Raw genomic sequence first — 25,589 nt, forward strand, 5'->3', positions numbered from 1 at the left:
TTCTTCACATCGGCCTGGAGGACATTCCACACATACTTCGAGGTACACTATCACATATTCTAATAGCTGCCAGGTCATTAGTCGCCTCAAGATGGAAAGACACTAATTCTCCCAATATTAGAGAATTAATTAATAAACTTAATGTCCACTGCCAATATGAACTCGCCTTGGCTCACTCCATTACTGCCAAAACCAAAAGACAAAATATTTGGCACCCTTGGTTACATAGTGGTCATTCCTCTATTGACCCGCACCACCTTGTTTGACCGTTTACTTGAGTGGGAATAAGTAAGCATAATTGACATGTCTGTTTTTGTGTTTGTAATATTCTTATTCTGCCACAGTTTGCCACGACCCCTTGTCTATAACTGAACTGCTAGATAAAGTCTTGTAAATGCCTACACTCCTTTCCTCCCCCCCTATTCCCCCTACTGTACCTACCCCTCCCCCCCCCCCTTTCTGATTGGTTTTGTTTTTCTCCTCACTTATTTCTGGTCATTTTTAGTTGACCTCTGTTACTGTTATTACTGTTTGACTGTACTGTATTGTTTTGGAAATCTTCAATAAACACTAATTGATAAAAAAAAAAAAATGTGATGGTGGGTTTCTCCATTCCTACAAGTCTGAATGATTCCATGGCGCTGGCTATTCAAATTGACCGGCGTTTGCGGGAGCGCAAAGCCGCTAATCCTCTGGTGGTGTTGTCTGAACAAACACCTGATTTAATGCAATGTGGTAGAATTCAGACTAGAAATGAACGGAAAAATCATAGACGTCAGAATGGGTTGTGTTTTTACTGTGGTGATTCTACACATGTTATATCAGCATGCTCTAAACGCCTAACAAGGGTTGTTAGTCCTGTCGCCATTGGTAATTTGCAACCTAAATTTATTTTGTCTGTGACTTTAATTTGCTCATTGTCTTCCTACCCTGTTATGGCGTTTGTGGATTCAGGTGCTGCCCTGAGTCTTATGGATCTGTCATTTGCCAAGCGCTGTGGTTTTGTTCTTGAACCGTTGGTAAATCCTATCCCTCTTAGAGGTATTGATGCTACGCCATTGGCGGAAAATAAACCGCAGTTTTGGACGCAGGTAACCATGTGCATGACTCCTGAACATCGGGAGGTGATTCGTTTTCTTGTTCTGCATAAAATGCATGATTTGGTCGTTTTGGGTCTGCCATGGTTACAGACCCATAATCCAGTCTTGGATTGGAAGGCAATGTCTGTGTCAAGTTGAGGCTGTCAGGGAATTCATGCTGATTCCCCGCCGGTGTCTATTGCTTCCTCTACTCCTTCGGAAGTTCCTGAGTATTTGTCTGATTATCAGGATGTATTCAGCGAGTCCAGGTCCAGTGCTCTGCCTCCTCATAGGGACTGTGACTGCGCCATAGATTTGATTCCAGGTAGTAAATTTCCTAAGGGAAGACTATTTAATCTGTCTGTGCCTGAGCATACCGCAATGCGTTCGTATATCAAGGAGTCTCTGGAGAAGGGGCATATCCGTCCATCCTCTTCCCCTCTTGGTGCGGGATTCTTTTTTGTGGCCAAGAAGGACGGATCTTTGAGACCTTGTATTGACTATCGGCTTCTGAATAAAATCACTGTTAAATTTCAGTATCCTTTGCCTCTGTTGTCGGACTTGTTTGCCCGGATTAAGGGTGCCAAGTGGTTCACCAAGATAGATCTTCGTGGTGCGTACAACCTTGTGCGCATTAAGCAAGGAGATGAATGGAAAACTGAATTTAATATGCCCGAAGGTCATTTTGAGTACTTGGTGATGCCTTTTGGGCTCTCTAATGCTCCCTCAGTGTTTCAGTCCTTTATGCATGATATTTTCCGGAAGTATCTGGATAAATTTATGATTGTTTATCTGGATGATATTCTGGTTTTCTCTGATGATTGGGACTCACATGTGGAGCAGGTCAGGATGGTGTTTCAGGTTTTGCGTGAGAATGCTTTGTTTGTTAAGGGCTCAAAGTGTCTCTTTGGAGTACAGAAGGTTCCCTTTTTGGGTTTTATTTTTTCCCCTTCTGCGGTGGAGATGGACCCAGTCAAGGTCCGAGCTATTCATGATTGGACTCAACCCACGTCAGTTAAGAGTCTTCAGAAGTTCTTGGGTTTTGCTAACTTCTACCGTCGTTTTATCGCTAATTTTTCCAGCGTTGTTAGACCTTTGACGGATATGACCAAGAAAGGTTCTGATGTTGCTAACTGGGCTCCTGCAGCCGTTGAAGCTTTCCAAGAGTTGAAGCGCCGGTTTACTTCGGCGCCTGTTTTGTGCCAGCCTGATGTCTCACTTCCCTTTCAGGTTGAAGTGGATGCTTCTGAGATTGGGGCAGGGGCCGTTTTGTCGCAGAGAGGCCCTGGTTGCTCTGTAATGAGACCATGTGCTTTCTTCTCTAGGAAGTTTTCGCCTGCTGAGCGGAATTATGATGTTGGCAATCGGGAGTTGCTGGCCATGAAGTGGGCATTTGAGGAGTGGCGTCATTGGCTCGAGGGTGCTAAACATCGTGTGGTGGTCTTGACTGATCACAAGAATCTGATGTATCTCGAGTCTGCTAAACGCCTGAATCCTAGACAGGCCCGTTGGTCATTGTTTTTCTCCCGTTTTGACTTTGTGGTCTCGTATTTACCAGGTTCAAAGAATGTGAAGGCTGATGCTCTTTCAAGGAGCTTTGTGCCTGACTCTCCTGGAGTCGCAGAACCAGTTGGTATTCTTAAAGAGGGAGTAATCTTGTCAGCCATTTCTCCGGATTTGCGACGTGTTTTGCAGAAATTTCAGGCTGGTAGACCTGACTCTTGTCCACCTGACAGACTGTTTGTTCCTGATAAGTGGACCAGCAGAGTCATTTCGAGGTTCATTCCTCGGTGTTGGCAGGGCATCCGGGAATTTTTGGCACCAGAGATCTGGTGGCTAGGTCCTTTTGGTGGCCTTCCTTGTCACGGGATGTGCAGTCATTTGTGCAGTCCTGTGGGACTTGTGCTCGGGCTAAGCCTTGCTGTTCTCGTGCCAGCGGCTTGCTCTTGCCCTTGCCTGTCCCGAAGAGGCCTTGGACACACATTTCCATGGATTTCATTTCAGATCTTCGGGTGTCTCAAGGAATGTCTGTCATCTGGGTGGTATGTGATCGCTTTTCCAAGATGGTCCATTTGGTATCTTTGCCTAAACTGCCTTCCTCTTCCGATCTGGTTCCCTTGTTCTTTCAGAATGTGGTTCGTTTACACGGCATTCCTGAGAATATCGTGTCTGACAGAGGATCCCAGTTTGTTTCCAGGTTCTGGCGATCCTTTTGTGCTAAGATGGGCATTGATTTGTCGTTTTCGTCTGCCTTTCATCCTCAAACTAATGGACAAACGGAGCGAACTAATCAGTCTCTGGAGGCTTATTTGAGGTGTTTTGTTTCTGCAGATCAGGATGATTGGGTGACCTTCTTGCCGTTGGCTGAGTTTGCCCTTAATAATCGGGCTAGTTCCGCTACCTTGGTTTCGCCATTTTTTTGCAACTCTGGTTTCCATCCTCGTTTTTCCTCGGGACATGTGGAGTCTTCTGACTGTCCTGGGGTAGATTCCGTGGTGGATAGGTTGCAGCAGATCTGGAATCATGTGGTGGACAACTTAAAGTTGTCACAGGAGAAGGCTTAGTGTTTTGCCAACCGCCGCCGCGGTGTGGGTCCCCGACTTCGTGTTGGGGATTTGGTATGGCTGTCTTCTCGATTTGTTCCTATGAAGGTCTCCTCTCCTAAATTTAAGCCTCGCTTCATCGGTCCTTACAAGATATTGGAAATCCTTAATCCTGTGTCCTTTCGCTTGGATCTTCCGGTGTCGTTTGCCATTCACAACGTGTTCCATAGTTCTTTGTTGCGGCGGTACGTTGTACCTGTGGTTCCTTCTGTTGAGCCTCCTGCTCCGGTGTTGGTTGAGGGCGAGTTGGAGTACGTGGTGAAGATCTTGGATTCTCGTCTCTCCAGGCGGAGGCTTCAGTATCTGGTCAAGGGTGGAAGGGCTATGGTCAGGAGGATAATTCCTGGGTGGTTTGTTGTGAAATTGGATTCTGGGCTCCCCCGGTGGCCACTTGTGGAATTGAACTTGTGTGCATCATCCCCTCTGTTCACCTGCTCCTATCAGGATGTGGGAGTCGCTATATAACCTTGCTCCTCTGTCAGTTTCTTGCCGGTCAACAATGTAATCAGAAGCCTTCTGTGCTTGTTCCTGCTACTAGACAACTCCCAGCTAAGTTGGACTTTTGTCCTTGTGTGTTTTTGCATTTTGTTCCTGTTCACAGCTGCTGTTTCGTTACTGTGTCTGGAAAGCTCTTGTGATCGGAAATTGCCACTCTGGTGTTATGAGTTAATGCTAGAGTCTTAAAGGAATTTCTGGATGGTGTTTTGATAGGGTTTTCTGCTGACCATGAAAGTGTCCTTTCTGTCTTCCTGCTATCTAGAAAGCGGACCTCGATTTTGCTAAACCTATTTTCATACTACGTTTGTCATTTCATCTAAAATCACCGCCAATATATGTGGGGGCCTCTGTCTGCCTTTTGGGAAAATTTCTCTAGAGGTGAGCCAGGACTGTCTTTTCCTCTGCTAGGATTAGGTAGTTCTCCGGCTGGCGCTGGGCATCTAGGGTTAAAAAACGTAGGCATGCTACCCGGCCACTTCTAGTTGTGCGGCAGGTTTAGTTCATGGTCAGTATAGTTTCCATCTTCCAAGAGCTAGTTCTCATATATGCTGGGCTATGTTCTCTCGCCATTGAGAATCATGACAGTGGTTGCCTCTGATGTGCATGCGGCCGATTTAGTTCGTGCCTTTCACGCTGCTCATCCTGATCGCCCTGGTGGTCTTGGTGAGGGTTCGGTGACCCCTCCTTAAAGGGGGGGTACTGTTGTGAATTAGACTTTTTTGGCTCCCTCTTGTGGTCACTAGTGATATGACTCTGGGATTGTCTTTTCTCAGTTTGGCACCCACCTGGGTCGTTAGTCCAGGGGTGTTGCTATATAAACTTCCTGGATTCTCAGTCCAGTGCCTGGCATCGTTGTAATCAGTCCTTTCTGTTTGCTCCTGTCTGCTGGTCCTGGTTCTTGCAAAATTAAGCTAAGTCCTGCTTCCTTGTTTTTTGGTTATTTGCATTGCTCTTATTTTCTGTCCAGCTTGTACTAAATGTGATTCCTGATTTAGCTGGAAGCTCTAGGGGGCTGGTATTCTCCCCCCGGGCCGTTAGACGGTTCGGGGGTTCTTGAATATCCAGCGTGGAAATTTTGATAGGGTTTTTGCTGACCGTATAAGTCATCTTACTATATTCTGCTATTAGTCAGTGGGCCTCTCTTTGCTAAATACCTAGCTCATTCTTACGTTTGTCTTTTCTTCTTACCTCACCGTTATTATTTGTTGGGGGCTTGTATCCAACTGTTGGGGTATTTTCTCTGGAGGCAAGAAAGGTCTATCTTTTCCCTTCTAGGGTTAGTTAGTTCTCCGGCTGGCGCAAGACGTCTAGAACCAACGTAGGCACGTTCCCCGGCTGCTGCTATTTGTGGTGCTAGGATTAGATATACGGTCAGCCCAGTTACCACTGCCCTATGAGCTGGTTTTTTGTGTTTGCAGACGTGGTATTTATTTCTGAGACCCTCTGCCTTTGGGGTCATAACACTGGAGGTAAAGAAAATACCTGTACATGTGGTTCCTGTTATGATCCTTAGTGGTTGAGGATCACAAAATACTCCAGCTAAGTAACAAAACATAGGACAAGCTCTAGGGAGGTGGTAAACTGGACTGACCGCAAATCTGAACCTATCCAACACACTAGAGGTAGCCGGTGAACGTGACTAAAATCCTAGACGTCTTGAGCCAGCCTGAGGAACTAACTACCCCTAGAGAGAAAGAAAGACCTCACTTGCCTCCAGAGAAATAATCCCCAAAGATATAGAAGCCCCCAACAAATAATAACGGTGAGGTAAGAGGAAGGCACATACACAGGGGTGAAAGCAGATTCAGCAAATGAGGCCCACTAATACTAGATAGCAGAAAATAGAAAAGGGGTCTGTGCGGTCAGTAAAAAACCCTTACAAAATATCCACACTGAGATTTCAAGAACCCCCGCACCAACTAACGGTGTGGGGGGAGAAACTCAGTCCCCTAGAGCAACCAGCAAGCGAGGAAATCACATTTTAGCAAGCTGGACAAGAAACATGATGAATGCTGATAATCAAAAAATAAACAAACAAAAACTTAGCTTGTCTTGGAGAGACTGGGAGCAAGGTAGTCACAAGGAATCTGAAGAGCACTGATATATTGAGAGCAGGCAAGGAACTGAGTATCCAGGTGAGCTAAATAGGAAACCAACCAAGGATAAAGAACCAGCTGATGCTGCCAACCTGCAGAAAGACAACACTACACAGTACCGCTTGTGACCACTAGAGGGAGCCCAAAAATAGTTCACAACAGTACCCCCCCCCTTGAGGAGGGGTCACCGAACCCTCATCAAGACCCCCAGGGCGATCAGGATGAGCCGCGTGGAAGGCACGAACCAAATCGGCCGCATGAACATCAGAGGCGACAACCCAGGAATTATCCTCCTGACCATAGCCCTTCCACTTAACCAAATACTGAAGCCTCCGTCTAGAGATACGAGAATCCAAAATCTTCTCCACCACGTACTCCAATTCGCCCTCGACCAGCACCGGAGCAGGAGGCTCAACAGAAGGAACCACAGGTACCACATACCTCCGCAACAAAGACCTATGGAACACATTATGAATGGCAAACGATGCTGGGAGATCCAAACGAAAAGACACCGGGTTAAGGATTTCCAAGATCTTATAAGGACCGATGAAGCGAGGCTTGAATTTAGGAGAGGAGACCTTCATAGGAACATACCGAGAAGACAGCCACACCAAATCCCCAACACGAAGTCGGGGACCCACACCGCGTCGGGGACCCACACCGCGGCGGCGGTTGGCAAAGCGCTGAGCCTTCTCCTGTGACAACCTCAAATTGTCCACCACATGGTTCCAAATCTGCTGCAACCTATCCACCACAGAATCCACCCCAGGACAGTCAGAAGGCTCAACCTGACCCGAGGAAAAATGAGGATGGAAACCAGAAATGCAGAAAAAAGGCGAAACCAAAGTAGCAGAACTAGCCCGATTATTAAGGGCAAACTCGGCCAATGGCAAAAAAGTCACCCAATCATCCTGATCAGCAGAAACAAAACATCTCAAATAAGTTTCCAACGTCTGATTAGTTCGCTCGGTTTGGCCATTAGTCTGAGGATGGAAGGCCGACGAAAAAGACAAATCAATGCCCATCTTAGCACAAAAAGTCCGCCAAAACCTGGACACAAACTGGGATCCTCTATCAGACACAATATTTTCAGGAATGCCGTGCAAGCGAACCACATTCTGAAAAAATAGAGGAACCAAATCGGAGGAAGAAGGCAACTTAGGCAAGGGCACCAAATGGACCATCTTGGAAAAACGATCACACACCACCCAGATGACAGACATTTTCTGAGATACTGGAAGATCCGAAATAAAATCCATGGAAATGTGCGTCCAAGGCCTTTTCGGAATAGGCAAAGGCAAAAGCAAACCGCTGGCACGAGAACAGCAAGGCTTAGCCCGAGCACAAATCCCACAAGACTGCACAAAGGAACGCACATCCCGCGACAAGGAAGGCCACCAGAAGGACCTAGCCACCAAATCTCTGGTACCAAAAATCCCAGGATGACCCGCCAACACCGAAGAATGAACCTCGGAAATAACTCTGCTGGTCCATCTATCCGGGACAAAGTCTCTCTGGTGGACAACGGTCAGGTCTATCCGCCTGAAATATCTGCAGCACTCGTCGCAAATCTGGGGAAATGGCAGACAAAATCACTCCCTCACTGAGAATACCAGCCGGCTCAGAAACTCCCGGAGAGTCAGGCACAAAACTCCTAGAAAGTGCATCAGCTTTCACGTTCTTCGAACCAGGCAGGTATGAGACCACGAAGTTGAAACGGGAGAAAAACAAAGACCAACGAGCCTGTCTAGGATTCAGGCGCTTGGCAGATTCAAGGTAAATCAGATTTTTGTGATCAGTCAAGACCACCACACGATGTTTAGCTCCTTGGAGCCAATGTCGCCACTCCTCAAATGCCCACTTCATAGCCAACAACTCCCGATTACCAACATCGTAATTCCGCTCGGCAGGCGAAAACTTTCTTGAAAAGAAAGCACATGGCTTCATCACAGAGCCATCAGAGCTTCTCTGCGACAAAACAGCCCCTGCTCCAATCTCAGAAGCATCAACCTCGACCTGGAAGGGGAGAGAGACATCTGGCTGACATAAGACTGGAGCTGAAGAAAACCGGTGCTTCAGCTCCCGAAAGGCCTCCACGGCCGCAGGAGACCAATTAGTCACATCAGAACCCTTCTTGGTCAAATCCGTCAAAGGTTTAACCACGCTAGAAAAATTAGCGATGAAAAGACGGTAAAAATTTGCAAAACCCAAGAACTTCTGAAGACTCCTTAACAGACGTGGGCTGAGTCCAGTCATGAATAGCCTGGACCTTGACTGGGTCCATCTACACAGTAGAAGGAGAAAAAATAAAACCCAAAAAGGAGACCTTCTGTACTCCGAAGAGGCATTTTGAGCCCTTCACAAATAAAGCATTAGCACGCAGGACCTGAAACACCATCCTGACCTGCTTCCCATGGGACTCCCAATCATCAGAAAAGACCAAAATGTCATCCAGATAAACAATCATAAATTTATCCAGATATTCTCGGAAGATGTCATGCATGAAGGACTGAAACACAGAAGGAGCATTAGAGAGTCCAAAAGGCATCACCAAGTACTCAAAATGGCCTTCAGGCGTATTAAATGCTGTTTTCCATTCATCTCCCTGCTTAATGCGCACAAGGTTATACGCACCACGGAGATCTATCTTGGTGAACCAACTGGCACCCTTAATCCGAGCAAACAAATCAGACAATAGTGGTAAAGGATACTGAAATTTGATTGTGATTTTATTCAGAAGACGATAATCTATACAAGGTCTCAAAGAACCGTCCTTCTTGGCCACAAAAAAAAATCCTGCACCAAGAGGGGAAGAGGATGGGCGAATATGTCCCTTCTCCAAAGACTCCTTTATATAACTCCGCATCACGGCATGCTCTGGTATAGACAGATTAAAAAGTCGTCCCTTAGGGAATTTACTACCAGGAATTAAATTTATAGCACAGTCACAATCCCTATGAGGGGGCAGGGCACTGGACCTGGGCTCATCAAATACATCCTGGTAGTCAGACAAAAACTCAGGGACCTCAGAAGGAGTGGAAGAAGCAATAGACACCAACGGAGCATCGCCATGAATTCCCTGACAAGCCCAACTTGACACAGACATAGCTTTCCAATCTAAAACTGGATTATGAGCCTGCAGCCATGGCAGACCCAAAACGACAACATCATGCAAATTATGCAGAACAAGAAAGCGAATCACCTCCTGATGTATGGGAGTCATGCACATGGTCATTTGCGTCCAATACTGAGGCTTATTCTCAGCCAATGGCGTAGCATCAATTCCCCTCAGAGGAATAGGAAATTCCAAAGGCTCCAGGACAAAAGCACAGCGCCTGGCAAACGACAAATCCATCAGATTCAGGGCAGCACCCGAATCCACAAAAGCCATAACCGGGTAGGACGACAAAGAACAAATCAAAGTAACAGACAAAATAAATTTAGGCTGCAAAGTACCAATGGTGACAGGTTTAGCGATTTTTTTTTAAGCGTTTAGAGCATGCTGAGATAACATGAGTAGAATCACCACAGTAAAAGCACAACCCATTTTGACGTCTATGACTTTGTCGCTCAATTCTGGTCAGAGTTCGGTCACATTGCATAGACTCAGGTCTCTGTTCAGAAAATACCGCCAAAGGATGAGCAGATTTGCGCTCCCGCAAACGCCGATCAACCTGAATGGCTAAAGCCATAGAATCTGTTGTGGATTCTGTTTTTGGGCTCCCTCTGGTGGTTACGGCTGGTACTGGGTGACTTTGGTGGGTTGCGGTCTCTGGTTTCCACCTGTCCATCAGAGGCTGGGTGTTTCCTATTTAACCTGGCTTTCCTGTCATTCCCTTGCCGGCTATCAATGTACTCAGATGTGCTCAGTTTGGTTCCTGACTACTTGCTCCCAGATCTCTCAGGATAAGCTAAGTTTTGTTTTTCAGTTGTTTGGTTTTTTGTCCAGCTTGCTAATTATGACTCTATGCTAGCTGGTAGCTCTAGTGGGCTGAGGTTCTCCCCATGTGCCATGAGTTGGCACATGGGTTCTTGTAATCTCAGGATGGTTTTTGATTAGGGTTTTTTGCTGACCGCTCAGACCCCTTTTGTATCATTCTGCTTTCTAGTTATAGCGGGCCTCATTTTGCTAAATCTATTTTCATCTCTATGTGCGTGCCTTCCTCTCATTTCACCGTCAATACATGTAGGGGGCAACTATACCTTTTGGGGTTCATTCCTCTGGAGGCAAGCTAGGTCTTTATTTCCTCTGCAGTACTAGTTAGCTCTTAGGCTGGCGCGTGGCATCTAGAATCAACGTAGGCACGCTCCCTGGCTATTTCTAGTTGTGTTTGTCAGGAGTAGGGCAGCGGTCAGCCCAGGTTCCATCACCCTAGAGCTCGTCCGTTATTTATGTTATTTTGCTTGTCCAGTGCGATCCCCAGCCATTGGGATCCATGACAGTATAGCCGGCCCACAAAGTGTTAATTGTTTGGGCTGAAGCAGGAGAAAAAGAAGTGTTGAAGGGAAATTTTTTTTTTTTTCCCTCAGAGTTTTGCTGCCTAGCCCTTAATTGCTGTCTAGCTGCTTCTTACCTCCTTTTAACCCTTGAATGGCTCTGACCTTAGCTGTTTAACATGGATGTCCAGAGTTTGGCTTCCAGCCTGAGTAATCTGGCTGCAAAAGTTCAAAACATACAGGATTTTGTTATTCACACTCCCATGTCTGAACCTAGAATTCCTATTCCAGAGTTTTTTTCTGGAGATAGATCTACCTTCCTGAATTTCAGGAACAATTGCAAATTGTTTCTTTCTTGAAATCTCGCTCCTCTGGAGACCCTGCTCAGCAGGTTAAGATTGTAATATCTTTCCTGCGGGGCGACCCTCAGAATTGGGCATTTGCATTGGCACCAGGGGATCCTGCATTGCTCAGTGTGGATGCGTTTTTTCTGGCACTGGGATTGCTCTATGAGGAACCTAACCTGGAGATTCAGGCTGAAAAGGCTTTATTAGCCCTCTCTCAGGGGCATGATGAAGCGGAAGTATATTGTAAAAAATTTCGGAAATGGTCGGTGCTTACTCAGTGGAATGAGTGCGCCCTGGCTGCAAACTTCAGAGATGGTCTTTCGGAGGCCATTAAGGATATTATGGTGGGGTTCCCTGCGCCTACAGGTCTGAATGAGTCTATGGCTATGGCCATTCAGATTGATCGGCGTTTACGGGAGCGCAAACCTGTGCACCAGTTGGCGGTGTCTTCTGAACAGGCACCTGAGACTATGCAATGTGATAGAATTCAGTCCAGAAGTGAACGGCAAAATTATAGGCGGAAAAATGGATTGTGTTTTTATTGTGGTGATTCAGCTCATGTTATATCAGCATGCTCTAAACGCACAAAAAAGGTTGATAAATCTTTTGCCATTAGTACTCTGCAGTCTAAGTTCATTTTGTCTGTAACTCTGATTTGTTCACTGTCTTCCATTTCCGTCGATGCCTATGTGGACTCGGGCGCTGCCCTGAGTCTTATGGATTGGTCATTTGCCAAACGCTGCGGTTTTAGTCTGGAGCCTCTGGAAGTTCCTATTCCTTTGAAGGGAATTGACTCTACACCATTGGCTATGAATAAACCGCAGTACTGGACACAAGTGACCATGCGCATGACTCCCGTTCATCAGGAGGTGATTCGCTTCCTTGTACTGTATAATTTACATGATGTACTAGTGCTTGGTCTGCCATGGTTACAAACTCATAATCCTGTCCTGGATTGGAAAACAATGTCTGTGTTAAGCTGGGGATGTCAGGGGGTTCATGATGATGCACCTCTGATTTCAATAGCTTCATCTACTCCTTCTGAGGTCCCTGCGTTTTTGTCTGACTATCGGGATGTTTTTGAGGAGCCTAAGCTCAATTCGCTCCCTCCTCATAGGGATTGTGACTGTGCTATAGAATTAATTCCTGGCAGTAAGTTCCCTAAGGGTCGTTTATTTAATCTGTCAGTGCCAGAGCATACTGCTATGCGGAATTATATTAAGGAGTCCTTGGAAAAGGGACATATTCGTCCATCTTCGTCCCCTCTGGGAGCAGGTTTTTTTTTCGTGGCAAAAAAAGATGGTTCCCTGAGGCCTTGTATAGATTATCGCCTTCTGAATAAGATTACAGTCAAATATCAGTATCCATTGCCATTATTGACTGATTTGTTTGCTCGCATTAAGGGGGCTAGGTGGTTCACTAAGATAGATCTTAGCGGTGCGTATAATCTTGTGCGGATAAAACAGGGTGATGAGTGGAAAACCGCATTTAATACGCCTGAGGGCCATTTTGAGTATTTGGTAATGCCTTTTGGACTTTCTAATGCTCCTTCAGTCTTTCAGTCCTTTATGCACAATATTTTCCGTGAATATCTGGATAAGTTTATGATTCTGTATTTGGATGATATTTTGGTGTTTTCTGATGACTGGGAGTCTCATGTTCTACAGGTCAGGAAGGTGTTTCAAGTCCTGCGGGCCAATTCTCTGTTTGTGAAGGGCTCAAAATGTCTCTTCGGAGTCCAGAAAATTTCTTTTTTGGGGTACATTTTTTCTCCTTCTACTATTGAGATGGATCCCGTCAAGGTTCAGGCGATTTGTGACTGGACACAACCTACATCTGTTAAGAGTCTTCAGAAGTTCTTGGGTTTTGCTAATTTTTATCGTCGGTTCATTACTAATTTTTCCAGTGTTGTTAAACCTTTGACTGATTTGACTAAAAAGGGTGCTGATGTTGCTAATTGGTCTCCTACGGCTGTGGAGGCCTTTCAGGAACTTAAGCGCCGGTTTTCTTCTGCTCCTGTGTTATGTCAACCAGATGTTTCACTTCCTTTTCAGGTTGAGGTTGATGCTTCCGAGATTGGAGCGGGGGCGGTTTTGTCACAGAGAAGTTCCAATGACTCGGTGATGAAGCCATGTGCGTTCTTTTCTAGAAAATTCTCGCCCGCCGAGCGCAATTATGATGTGGGTAATCGGGAGCTTTTGGCCATGAAGTGGGCATTTGAGGAGTGGCGTCATTGGCTTGAGGGTGCTAGACATCGTGTGGTGGTCTTGACTGATCACAAAAATCTGATTTACCTTGAATCTGCCAGGCGTCTGAATCCTAGACAGGCTCGTTGGTCGTTGTTTTTTTCTCGTTTCAATTTTGTGGTTTCATACCTGCCATGTTCAAAGAATGTGAAGGCAGATGCTCTTTCCAGGAGTTTTGTGCCTGACTCTCCTGGAGACTCTGGGCCTACTGGTATCCTTAGGGATGGGGTAATATTGTCCGCCGTCTCCCCAGACTTGCGACGTGCATTGCAGGAGTTTCAGGCGGATAAACCTGATCGTTGTCCACCAGAAAGACTGTTTGTTCCGGATGATTGGACCAGTAGAGTCATCTCCGAGGTCCATTCTTCTGTGTTGGCTGGTCATCCTGGAATATTTGGTACTAGAGACTTGGTGGCCAGGTCTTTTTGGTGGCCTTCCTTGTCAAGGGATGTGCGCACCTTTGTGCAGTCTTGTGAAGTGTGTGCTCGGGCTAAGCCTTGCTGTTCTCGGGCCAGTGGGTTGTTGTTATCCTTGCCTATCCCGAAGAGGCCTTGGACGCACATTTCCATGGATTTTATTTCAGATCTCCCTGTCTCACAGAAAATGTCCGTTATCTGGGTTGTGTGTGACCGCTTTTCTAAGATGGTTCATTTGGTACCCTTGCCTAAGTTGCCTTCCTCCTCTGAGTTGGTCCCTTTATTTTTTCAGAACGTGGTTCGTTTGCATGGGATTCCGGAGAATATCGTTTCTGACAGGGGATCCCAGTTTGTGTCTAGATTTTGGCGGACGTTTTGTGCTAAGATGGGCATTGATTTGTCTTTCTCGTCTGCATTCCATCCTCAGACGAATGGCCAGACGGAGCGAACTAATCAGACCTTGGAAACTTATTTGAGGTGTTTTGTTTCTGCTGATCAAGATGACTGGGTTGCCTTTTTGCCACTGGCCGAATTTGCCCTTAATAATCGGGCTAGTTCTGCTTCTTTGGTCTCTCCTTTCTTTTGTAATTCGGGGTTTCATCCTCGTTTTTCCTCTGGTCAGGTGGAGCCTTCGGATTGTCCTGGTCTGGAGTGGACGTGGTGGTGGACAGGCTACATCAGATTTGGAATCAGGTGGTGGACAATTTGAAGTTGTCTCAGGAGAAGACTCAGCAGTTTGCTAATCGCCGTCGCCGCGTGGGTCCCCGACTTCTTGTTGGGGACTTGGTGTGGTTGTCTTCTCGTTTTGTCCCTATGAAGGTCTCTTCTCCTAAGTTCAAGCCTCGGTTCATCGGTCCTTATAAGATCTTGGAGATTCTTAACCCTGTGTCTTTTCGTTTGGATCTCCCAGCATCGTTTGCTATTCATAATGTGTTCAATCGGTCGTTATTGCGGAGGTATGAGGTGCCCGTTGTTCCTTCGGTTGAGCCTCCTGCTCCGGTGCTGGTGGAGGGAGAATTGGAGTATGTTGTTGAGAAGATCTTGGATTCTCGTGTTTCCAGACGTAAACTCCAGTATTTGGTTAAGTGGAAGGGTTATGGTCAGGAGGATAATTCCTGGGTGGACGCCTCTGATGTTCATGCTACTGATTTGGTCCGCGCCTTCCATAGAGCTCATCCTGATCGCCCTGGGGGTTCTCGTGAGGGTTCGGTGACCCCTCCTCAAGGGGGGGGTACTGTTGTGGATTCTGTTTTTGGGCTGCCTCTGGTGGTTACGGCTGGTACTGGGTGACTTTGGTGGGTTGCGGTCTCTGGTTTCCACCTGTCCATCAGAGGCTGGGTGTTTCCTATTTAACCTGGCTTTCCTGTCATTCCCTTGCCGGCTATCAATGTACTCAGATGTGCTCAGTTTGGTTCCTGACTACCTGCTCCCAGATCTCTCAGGATAAGCTAAGTTTTGTTTTTCAGTTGTTTGGTTTTTTGTCCAGCTTGCTAATTATGACTCTATGCTAGCTGGTAGCTCTAGTGGGCTGAGGTTCTCCCCATGTGCCATGAGTTGGCACATGGGTTCTTGTAATCTCAGGATGGATTTTGATTAGGGTTTTTTGCTGACCGCTCAGACCCCTTTTGTATCATTCTGCTTTCTAGTTATAGCGGGCCTCATTTTGCTAAATCTATTTTCATCTCTATGTGCGTGCCTTCCTCTCATTTCACCGTCAATACATGTGGGGGGCAACTATACCTTTTGGGGTTCATTCCTCTGGAGGCAAGCTAGGTCTTTATTTCCTCTGCAGTACTAGTTAGCTCTTAGGCTGGCGCGTGGCGTCTAGAATCAACGTAGGCACGCTCCCTGGCTATTTCTAGTTGTGTTTGTCAGGAGTAGGGCAGCGGTCAGCCCAGGTTCCATCACCCTAGAGCTCGTCCGTTATTTATGTTATTTTGCTTGTCCAGTGCGATCCCCAGCCATTGGGATCCATGACAAGAATCACTCAGACTTGTAGGGGTGGGAAACCCCACCATAACATTCTTAACGGCTTCAGAAAGACCTTCTCTGAAATTTGCAGCCAGGGCACACTCATTCCATTGAGTAAGCACCGACCATTTCCGAAATTTTTGACAATACACCTCTGCTTCATCCTGACCTTGAGAGATAGCCAGCAACGCTTTTTCTGCCTGATTCTGAAGATTAGGCTCCTCATAAAGCAGTCCAAGAGCCAGAAAAAATGCATCTACATTAAGCAATGCAGGATCTCCTGGCGCCAGAGAGAAAGCCCAATCTTGAGGGTCGCCACGCAACAAGGAGATAACAATTTTAACTTGCTGAGCGGAATCACCAGAGGAACGAGGTCTCATAGATAGAAATAACTTACAATTATTCTTAAAATTTAGAAACCTAGATCTATCTCCAGAAAACAACTCAGGAATGGGTATCTTTGGTTCTGACATAGAGCTATGAATAACAAAATCCTGAATACTTTGCACCCGTGCAGCAAGATGATCCACACTAGAAGCCAGAGTCTGAACATTCATGTCTGCAGCTGAGCTCAAAACCACCCAGAGTTCAAGGGGATGAAAGAAGCTAAACAGACTGCAGCAAAGGAAAAGTGGGAGGGGGGAAAAAAAATGTACTCAGGTCTTCTTTTTATCCCACTTCTGCGATGCATTAAACACTTTTTGGCCTGCTATACTGTTATGATCCTTAGTGGTTGAGGATCACAAAATACTCCAGCTAAGTAACAAAACATAGGACAAGCTCTAGGGAGGTGGTAAACTGGACTGACCGCAAATCTGAACCTATCCAACACACTAGAGGTAGCCGGTGAACGTGACTAAAATCCTAGACGTCTCAAGCCAGCCTGAGGAACTAACTACCCCTAGAGAGAAAGAAAGACCTCACTTGCCTCCAGAGAAATAATCCCCAAAGATATAGAAGCCCCCAACAAATAATAACGGTGAGGTAAGAGGAAGGCACATACACAGGGGTGAAAGCAGATTCAGCAAATGAGGCCCACTAATACTAGATAGCAGAAAATAGAAAAGGGGTCTGTGCGGTCAGTAAAAAACCCATACAAAATATCCACACTGAGATTTCCAGAACCCCCGCACCAACTAACGGTGTGGGGGGAGAAACTCAGTCCCCTAGAGCAACCAGCAAGTAAGAAATCACATTTTAGCAAGCTGGACAAGAAACATGATGAATGCTGATAATCAAAAAATAAACAAACAAAAACTTAGCTTGTCTTGGAGAGACTGGGAGCAAGGTAGTCACAAGTAATCTGAAGAGCACTGATACATTGAGAGCAGGCAAGGAACTGAGTATCCAGGTGAGCTAAATAGCAAACCAACCAAGGATAACGAACCAGCTGATGCTGCCAACCTGCAGAAAGACAACACTACACAGTACCGCTTGTGACCACTAGAGGGAGCCCAAAAATAGAGTTCAGAACAGGTTCCATAGCCATGGACTCAGGGACAGCTTCTGTTAATGCTGAGTTGCTCCTTGTTGGGAAGATAATCTCCTTGGTCTCCCAGTTGAAAATTGGGTTCTGAGAATGCAACCAAGGAATGCCTAAAATCACAGGAAAATGAGAAGAAATTAGCAAGAAACAAAGTTGCTCCTGATGATTAGGCTCCAACAAAATTTCAAGGGGTACGGTCTCCTGATCCACAGGCCCAGAGATTAAAGGTGACCCATCCACTATTTCCATGGTAATTGGAGAGGCTCTTTGCTGAATTTTAATACCATGTTCCTTGGCAAATGCGATATCCATGAAATTACCACCTGCACCAGAGTCAATCATAGCTGAACTGGAAATCCACTGTCCTGAACACAGGATCTTAACCCCTTCATGACCGTGGGATTTTTCGTTTTTCCATTTTCGTTTTTCACTCCCCTCCTTCCCAGAGCCATAACTTTTTTATTTTTCCGTCAATTTGGCCATGTGAGGGCTTATTTTTTGCGGGACGAGTTGTACTTTTGAATGACACCATTGGTTTTACCATGGCTTGTACTATAAAACGGGAAAAAAATTCCAAGTGCGGTGAAATTGCAAAAAAAGTGCAATCCCACACTTGTTTTTTGTTTGTTTTTTTTGCTAGGTTCACTAAATGATAAAACTGACCTGCCATTATGATTCTCCAGGTCAGTACGAGTTCATAGACACCTCACATGTCTAGGTTATGTTTTACCTAAGTGGTGAAAAAAAATTCCAAACTTTGCAAAAAAAATAAAAAATAAAATTGCGCCATTTTCCGATACCCGTAGCGTCTCCATTTTTCGTGATCTGGGGTCGGGTGAGGGCTTATTTTTTGTGTGCCGAGCTGGCGTTTTTAATAATAGCATTTCGGTGCAGATACGTTCTTTTGATCGCCCGTTATTGCATTTTAATGCAATGTCGCAGCGACCAAAAAAACGTAATTCTGGCGTTTCGATTTTTTTTCTCGTTACGCCGTTTTGCGATCAGGTTAATGCTTTTTTTTTATTGATAGATCGGGCGATTCTGAACGCGGCGATACCAAATATGTGTAGATTTGATTTTTTTATTGATTTATTTTGATTGGGGCGAAAGGGGGGTGATTTAAACTTTTATATTTTTTTTATTTTTTTCACATTTTTTTTAACTTTTTTTTTTACTTTTGCCATGCTTCTATAGCCTCGATGGGAGGCTAGAAGCAGGCACAGCCCGATCGGCTCTGCTACATAACAGCGATCATCAGATCGCTGTTATGTAGCTAAAATGCAGGTGTGCTGTGAGCGCCGACCACAGGGGGGCGCTCACAGCCACCGGCGATCAGTAACCATAGAGGTCTCAAGGACCTCTATGTTTACCTTCCTGACTCATCGCCGACCCCCGATCATGTGACGGGGTCGGCGATGCGCTCATTTCCGGCCGCCCGGCCGGATGCGGTAGTTAAATGACGCTGTCTGCGTTTGACAGCGGCATTTAACTAGTTAATAGCGGCGGGTGATCGCGATTTCACCCGCCGCTATTGCGCGCACATGTCAGCTGTAAAAAACAGCTGACATGTCGCGACTTTGATGTGCGCTCACCGCCGGAGCGCACATCAAAGCAGGGGACCCGACATCGGACGGTATAGTACGTCCGATGTCGGGAAGGGGTTATTAGAGAGAACAGTGAGAGTTCTTTTCCTTCAGCTCCTTGGGGGGTGAAGTCATAGAAAGTGAATGGAATACAGCGTTTAAAGGCAGGCTACATTCAGAGATGTCAGATTCATCATCACAGTTGTCATACTCCCTATTGCTGCTAGCACCTTGTTAGGCCGTCTAGGACACTAAGGACAATTGATCAAGAAGTGGTCAGACTGGCCGCAGTAGAAACATAGACTTTTCATGAAGGTGATGATCCCTTCTGTTCTGCCTTCTGCCTTTGCACCACATCTTTACTGTACGTGCTCACTGCTTCCTTGGAGTCCCTTGACCGTTTCGCACTGGTTCTACGGGTTTCTACCCAAACAATGAGTTGCCACATTCTGAGTCTTCAAACTGTTCTAACCCGTTGATTATCTGTACTGTAGCTGTGGATGTCTGAGGTTCACTTCTCTTCATGTTGCGTGGCTGCCGTGACGTCCTGGGCCTATAGCCCGTGTGGACGGTTCGGGCGTCCCTAGCCCTCTGAGCTATTCTAAGATTATCACTAGCTTACCAAGCAGCAGCCCCTTCTATAATTAACTATATACTTTATGTTCTAGTTAGGAACTGTGTGCACTAAAAATGCCCCCCATATAGTGTCCAATAGGTGCGCTACACTTTCCCTACTACAAGTGCAAACACAGTATACTTTACTAAAACACACAATGCTTATTTACAAGACACGGTAATACACTAAGAGTGTAGCAGTACCATGATAAGTAGGCGGTAGTACATGCAACCATGTAGCAATACCATTATGTAATAACATATATACATAATAATAGAACAGACAGTATCAGGACCTGTTAAGGAGGAAAAGAAAAAGGAAACATGATCCTTCATCCCCTTACAAATCCATTCTTCCCTCTTCCTGTGAAATGTTGCCCATGCCATTGGCTGCAACACAACCCCAAAGCGTGATGGAGCCACCCCCATGCTTAATGGTTGGTGAGATGTTCTTTTCCTGAAATGTTGTGCCCTTTTTTCTCCACATATACCTTTGATCACTGGGGCCAAAGACTTCTACTTTACCTCATCGGTCCACAGGACTTGTTTCCAAAATGAATCAGGCTTTCTTAGATGTTCTTTTGCATACTTCTGAATTTTATGGTGAGGATGTCGGAGAGGTTTTCTTCTGATGGCTGATCTAATCAGGCCATATTTGTGCAGCTGTCTCTGAACAGTAGAACAATGTACCACAACTCCAGAGTCTGCTAAATCTTTCTTAAGTTTTTTTGCAGTCAAGTGGGGGTTCCAATTTGCCTCTCTAGCAATCCTACGAGCAGCTCTCACTGAAATTTTGCTTGGTTTTCCAGACCTTATCTTCATCTCCACTATTACTGGTTAACGACCATTTCTGAATTTTCCTTTTTGTAATTTTTAAAATGTAAAAAATGACTTTTTTTTGCCTAAAATATAAAGGAAATGTGCATTCTTTAACTTTAGTTTTTTTAGAGTTCATTTAATCTTCAACTTGCTTAACTGATCACAGTAACAGTAATTTTTCCCAGGGGTGCCCAAACTTTTACATGCCACTGTACATGTGTGTGTGCTCTGTTTATACATGTGTGTGCTCTGTGTATACGTGTGTGATCTGTGCATACATGTGTGTGTATGTGCTCCGTGTATACACACACACATGTATACACACGCACATACGTTCATACACTATAGAGGACGGCCTGTCTACTCTTCTTCAGTTCTTCTAGGCTCCTGCAGGGTACAGGACCTTTGGTAAGATGATGGTCACATGACTATGATGTCAACAAACATCCTACTTGACCCCAAAAAACATACAAATGATCTGAATAATATACACTCACTGGCCACTTTATTAGGTACAGCTGTCCAACTTTTTGTTAACACTTAATTTCTAATCAGCCAATCATATGGCGGCAACTCAGTGCATTTAGGCATGTAGACATGGTCAAGACAATCTCCTGCAGTTCAAACCGAGCATCAGTATGGGGAAGAAAGGTGATTTGAGTGCCTTTGAACGTGGCATGGTTGTTGGTGCCAGAAGGGCTGGTCTGAGTATTTCAGAAACTGCTGATCTACTGGGATTTTCACGCAAAACCATCTCTAGGGTTTACAGAGAATGATCCGAAAAAGAAAAAAAATCCAGTGAGCGGCAGTTCTGTGGGTGGAAATGCCTTGTTGATGCCAGAGGTCAGAGGAGAATGGGCAGACTGGTTCGAGCTGATAGAAAGGCAACAGTGACTCAAATCGCCACCCGTTACAACCAAGGTAGGCCTAAGAGCATCTCTGAACGCACAGTGCGTCGAACTTTGAGGCAGATGGGCTACAGCAGCAGAAGACCACACCGGGTACCACTCCTTTCAGCTAAAAACAGGAAACTGAGGCTACAATTTGTACAAGCTCATCGAAATTGGACAGTAGAAGATTGGAAAAACGTTGCTTGGTCTGATGAGTCTCGATTTCTGCTGCGACATTCGGATGGTAGGGTCAGAATTTGGCGTAAACAACATGAAAGCATGGATCCATCCTGCCTTGTATGGAGCATCTTTGGGATGTGCAGCCGACAAATCTGCGGCAACTGTGTGATGCCATCATGTCAATATGGACCAAAATCTCTGAGGAATGCTTCCAGCACCTTGTTGAATCTATGCCACGAAGAATTGAGGCAGTTCTGAAGGCAAAAGGGGGTCCAACCCGTTACTAGCATGGTGTACCTAATAAAGTGGCCGGTGAGTGTATATCCAAGACTTCTCAATAACTACAAACACCAGGCCTGACCCCTTAATATATACAGACCCCAGACCAAACCATGAATATCACAACAGACCAGGCTCTCTAAATACAGAACAAAGACCAGACCATTAAATTACTACTCACCTTAGATCCCTAGTTTAATATTCCAGACCCCTATATATCTGCAATCATAGGCCTGACATTTAAATAAACACAGACCCCAGACCATACCCCTAAACAAATACAGTGGTATTACTTTATAATTCTTTCTATGTATTTTATATATTTTCAGTGGGAAGGTCTCCAGAGTTTACACGATATCTGCCCAAAAAATCATCGAATGATCAACCCCTGTTCGGTCTTCGAAGACGCCACCAAGACCCTATTCCTCTTCTTCAACTGTGTCTTCAAAGGCGTAATGGAAGAGCACATGAGAAAGTGGGGGAAAAGTGCCACGCTCTGCTACTCGACCAGCCAGGACTGCGGGAAGACGTGGAGCGCTCCCATAGACATCATTGATGTGACGAGCGGCATCAGGAACCTAGCCACGCTCTACGTGTCTCCTGGCCACGGCATTCAGACCCAATGTGGCAAACTCGTGGTCCCAGCCTATGAGTATGTTGACAAATTTTGGTTCATGCGTTGCTGGTCCACAAAAGCTCATGCATTTTACATTTACAGCGAGGACCAAGGCAACCGGTGGCACAAATCAAAACGAATCGAAAAGCACGAGTGCGGAGAATCACAACTGGCAGATATATCTGAAGACGGTCAGAAAATGCTGTACTGCAACGCGCGGAGCACATCCAAGAAGCGTGTGGAGGCATTGATGCTAAATGTCGGAGGTGAATTTAAGATTACGACTTACGAAAGTTGTAAGTTGAAGGAGTCAGAGAAGGGTGGATGCTCCGGCAGCGTCTTGGGTTTTCCAGGTCTTGAACAACCGAGTCAGGAGCGGCGTCACTGGCTTCTCTTCTCACATCCGGCAAAGAAAGATAGCCGAGATTTGGGCATCTACCTGAACAAGTCACCGCTGATGTCCAAGGCCTGGTCTAAGCCGTGGGTCATTCATGACGGCCCCTCGGGATACTCAGATCTTGCCGATTGTAAAGACGCTAATACATTTGCAATCCTTTTTGAGAGTGGAGCTATGGCTCCTTATGAGGAGATCAACTTCTGTCTATTTACTATGGAAGATGTCCTGGAAAATATCAACAAGAAGAAAAGTCTGTTCGCCATGTTCAGGAAGTGACCATATCAAGATCCAAAGGGCATTCTACCCTAAAATAAAAAAATCCTTAAAAATAAGAACCGTTAGACACCCATCTGTCATGTGGGCGAAAAATCTTGTATTTTAGAAATGTTATCAGTTATAGCTGGGTGACAACCAATATGACTGTCATTTTTGGGGAATGCCCCAACCTAGTATACATCAGTACACGCCACAATGAAAACAGGTCCTCTAATGCAGAGGTCCCCAACCGCCGGTCCGCGGACCAGGACCGGGCCGTTGGGGTTTTTCAGCCGGTCCGCGGCGCCGCTGACAGCTACTTTAGCGGCTAAACACGCCGGTTGTGCGGCCTCCATTTTGTCACACTCCAGCGCCGCAGCGTTCGTCTTTCCCCCTTTGGTGGGCGGCCGTGGAGTTCGGGCGGAAGTCTCCTCCCCCTCATCCGCCACTCCCTCCTCCCATCTCCCGCTGTACGAGCAGGGCGGGCGGCTTCCACAGCCCGCCATGTATTTCCGGAGTCACCATGGGTGAGTCATATCCGGCCTGTGCGTGTGCGCGGGAACAGCAGGCTGGGCCCCTCTGAATGAAGGTATTACCGGCGGTAATTTTGTTGATAGGATTTCATGAAGTGGCCATGAAACTTAATAAATAACAAACTCAGCTCTGCTACATCAGTAAAAAACCAATTGATTAATCATTAATCAATTGGTTTTTTACTGATGTAGCAGAGCTGAGTTTGTTATTTACTGTTTGTTACTCATGTGCTCTCAAGAGAAGTTATCGGTCCACACTGCACTGATAAAAGTACCACAAAGCTTTAGCATGAGGCCAGATGTAGCAGAGAGGAATGTGTCACTTGTAGATTTCATACACAGAGTGATTCATTTGTCGGGTTTATGAAACACTGAACACAGATGTAGCAGAGCTGATGGTGTCACAGCAGAGTACATTCATTAATGATTAATGAATGTACTCTGCTGTGACACCATCAGCTCTGCTACATCTGTGTTCAGTGTTTCATAAACCCGACAAATGAATCACTCTGTGTATGAAATCTACAAGTGACACATTCCTCCGTGCTGGAGGAAATGTTATGGAATGATCAGGAAACTGTCAAGGAGCGAAAGAAAAAGAACAAATCCAGCCCTGCTACATCTGAGTTACAATATTATTAGTGAACCATCACACAGCAGAGGGTTCGTCATAATGTATCAGTGCAGGATAGTGGTCTCTGACCTATCGCTTGTGGGACTATAACAACCAGCATGCCTAAATAGAAAGTCAAAAACATTGATTATTGGTAGTATGTGTCGCACAGCGCCACTCTCTGGCGGAGGCTGATACAGCAGGTGATGATGTCTTCTCTCCTTTTTAGTGTATAAGTATGCACTAAGCTCCATCCCTCCATAACCCCACCCCCATATGACCAAAGCCCCGCCCCTGCCCCACCCCCACCGGGCCATGGAAAACTGGTCTTGCTTAAAGCCGGTCCCTGGTGCAAAAAAGGTTGGGGACCTCTGCTCTAATGGACCCCATACTGGATGCACTACACTCTGGCCTAATCCAATACAGACCCGAATCCAGAACCCCCAAACATAGACCCTTCACTAAAGACTCCCAACAATACCCCTACGTAAATTCTGCCATCAGACTTAAAAAAAAATGTAGAAGTAAACCAGACATCTAAATAAATACAGGCCCTAAAACCCTAAATATACACAGGCCTCACACAAGACCCCTAAATAAATTCAGCCACAACACATGTAAATAAATATAGGTCCCAGGCCAGACCGCTTGATACAGATCACACAGACAGATATCATGAAGTTCCTGAGTAGAATTTTAAGAACATGACAGAATTTGATGTCTCATTTGGGATTTCAGCAGAGACCAGTTCGTCAATTATTTCTTTGTCCCTCGGTTTATCTTCCTCTCCGAGGATTAAGAGCATGTGAGCGTGTGGTAGTCCACGCTTTTAAAATTCTATTACATGCACATAGGAAACTACACGGCCAAAAATGTGTTTTTTCAAAACCTCGTTAAGCACGGCTTGGAGTTTGATTTTAAATACTTGTGCAACCAAATCTGGTCTGAACTCTGGCCTTTGCCTTGGTGCTAAGTTTTCAGTAATTTCTTTCCACTTTGGGTTATAGGTCATCGTAACAAAAAGATCTGGGTTTCCGAATTTTCAGACAATTGTCATGGCATCTTGGTAATTTTGCTGCATAGCTCTTAGGCTTCCAGTGAAAGTGGACGGTAAAATTACTGGAGACCCAGCTTTTAGCCCTTGGTGTAACACAGCATTATGGATGTGATCCATAACGCCGGCATAACTGTCGACGCGTAATGCCTTTTGATTTCCTTTTATATATTCGATCCTGTCGGATTCAATTTTGACGTAACTGTCAACGATAAATTGTTGCGTCAACTTCCCAACATTTAAAAGGGGACTGCACTGGTGACGAATGGCCAGCCTGTATGCATAGTACTGCAACAGGGTGATTTTATCTTGTCGATGTTGATCCACTGGCATGGATGGTAGATGAATGTCACCAATTCCTTGATGTTGCACACTTAGGGCAATTGGAGTTGTCACATTTATTGTCCGTCCACTGCCCCCATATGGGAATAGCAGTGGATCTGTCATTGCATCGCACTGTCTGTGAAGAAAGCTGATTGGAACAGTTTGGTTTTCACTTTTGAGGTGATCTCTGATGTCCCTATTAAATGGGGGTTCACCTACTGCATTTTGATAAATTCTAGCGACTTCTTTGCA

At 45.6% G+C, this 25,589-nt stretch overlaps 1 protein-coding gene across 1 annotated transcript in view; it reads left to right on the forward strand.

Annotated features, from left to right (window-relative positions):
• Positions 1-23,175, forward strand: part of LOC143817401 (sialidase-3-like) — a 66,608-nt gene extending 43,433 nt beyond the window's left edge. The window contains exon 3 of the mRNA XM_077298794.1: positions 21,875-23,175. Within this exon, the coding sequence (XP_077154909.1) occupies positions 21,875-22,834 (960 nt within the window). The 3' untranslated portion in view covers positions 22,835-23,175. The remainder of the gene's footprint in view (positions 1-21,874) is intronic.
• The last annotated feature ends 2,414 nt before the right edge of the window (positions 23,176-25,589 follow it).

This window comes from Ranitomeya variabilis, chromosome 3 (genome assembly GCF_051348905.1).
Source record: "Ranitomeya variabilis isolate aRanVar5 chromosome 3, aRanVar5.hap1, whole genome shotgun sequence".
In the NCBI taxonomy this organism is placed as follows: domain Eukaryota; kingdom Metazoa; phylum Chordata; class Amphibia; order Anura; family Dendrobatidae; genus Ranitomeya; species Ranitomeya variabilis.